Below are 1,646 nucleotides of genomic sequence, written 5' to 3'. Positions count from 1 at the left end.
CGTGCAAAACCGGTGCATGACTGTAGTTTAAAATTGGGTCCTTAAATAAAAGCATAAATTGCTGATATTATGGTTCAAAACGATAAAGCTTATTTTTTAATACAATGACCCTGTTTACGACCACAAAGGGTTCAAGGGATTTTGGAATCAATTTTTTTTATAGGAAATAGCTCTTTCCAAGGAGACCGTCCATCCATTGTTTAATATTTTCTTGACATATTTTTTTTTGCAATAAAACCAAAAAAGGGTTAGAAATGGTTTTTAGCATGTTTTTTACCGTTGTACATAAAAAATGTACATAGGGCTTTAGGACCCTATTGCAGAGAATTCTGGAGACCTTCAAGTTTGTGTTTCTCATGATTTATGAATGTGATTTTTTTTCTATTCTATTTATATTTTTCATTGTTTAAAACTGTGGTCCCCAAACAGATAAAGCCACAAAAAAATATTCGCAATTTTCGGTTCCTAGCATGCCTGTTTTATTTTGAAACGGTAACCCATTACACTGTATCGTCGACAACCTTACAGCTGGATAACTTCCGCACGTGCGTTCCACGGAATGCAAACGCCCAGATTGATATCGACCACCCTTCCCCACGGGCACTTGTTCGTGATGGACTCCAGCTGGCCGGCGTCGTTTCGGATGCACTCGTACCAGATGTACTGCGACCGGACATCGGCGAATCTGCCCTCGGTCTTACAGTCGTACACGCACTTCTCGCCATCGAACTTGGTTCCCTCGGCGCACCGGAACACCCGGACGGCGGTCGCATAGCCAACCTGCATGGCGCAGTACCCGAAGAAGCGCTCACTGGTTCCGTACTTGGAGAAAACCTCGTTGGCCTTGCAGTTGATCACCATGCACTGGGCGTCGTTCTCGCGCTTGCGGCACTCCAAGGTGTCCGGGTTGAACACGCTATCACCGGGGCACTGGTACACCTCCGACGGGAAGCCTCCCTTCTGGCAGTAGTGGAACATCTGGCACACGAAGGGATCTGTCAAACGGAACGCATTTGAGATTGTTCAAAACTGTTGGTGTCACGCCCACGACTTCAACTCACCCGGGAAGAAACCCTCGTCCGAGCACCAGATCGGCTGGGGCTGGCAGGCACCCTCGAACGTTGGAACTCCCGAGCACTGGCCGTTGTTGCAGTACGGCTTGTCCGGCGACAGCGATCCACAGTGCCGCGAGGTCACCTCGGTGCCCAAGCACACCTGCACGGTGTCACACGAGGTACACGTCGAGTAGTGGCCCAGCCCGTCGCATGGTTCCACGCTCTTCTTGATCGCCGAAACGGTCCGGTTTAGACGATAGCCGGGAAAGTCCGCACGGATCTGTGACAGCTGAACCAGGGCAACGAAAACCACCAACTTGGACAACATTGTGAAGCAAGCTCCGATACTGAATGATTGACGACCCGCTGGAGCTTTTATAGCTGATTGATATTGAACACCGTTGGGAGTTGCCTTTTTAAACTTAGGGAAAGTGAAAAATCAAACAAAATTTCGGCTTGTACAACATTGAACTCTCTAATTGAACATTTCTGATTACATTCGTAGATAAATTTGTAAAGTGTGCTCAAGGCAACCTTGCATTGTTTTATCACCGAAAACGTCTTCAGTAAGGAATTTCAACCAGCACATGT

At 47.3% G+C, this 1,646-nt stretch overlaps 1 protein-coding gene across 1 annotated transcript; it reads right to left on the bottom strand.

The window, feature by feature from the left end:
- Nucleotides 1-455: 455 nt before the first annotated feature.
- Nucleotides 456-1,442, bottom strand: LOC120417221 (uncharacterized). The gene is made up of 2 exons (XM_039579182.2): nt 1,062-1,442; nt 456-995 (listed from the first exon to the last, which is right to left on the bottom strand). Exons 1-2 carry the CDS (start codon nt 1,381-1,383, stop codon nt 523-525), a joined length of 795 nt encoding a protein of 264 aa, XP_039435116.1. The 5' UTR covers nt 1,384-1,442; the 3' UTR covers nt 456-522.
- Between the last annotated feature and the right edge of the window lie 204 nt (nt 1,443-1,646).

This window comes from Culex pipiens, chromosome 2 (genome assembly GCF_016801865.2).
Source record: "Culex pipiens pallens isolate TS chromosome 2, TS_CPP_V2, whole genome shotgun sequence".
Lineage (NCBI taxonomy): Eukaryota > Metazoa > Arthropoda > Insecta > Diptera > Culicidae > Culex > Culex pipiens.
This window is presented reverse-complemented; position numbering and strand designations above follow the sequence as displayed.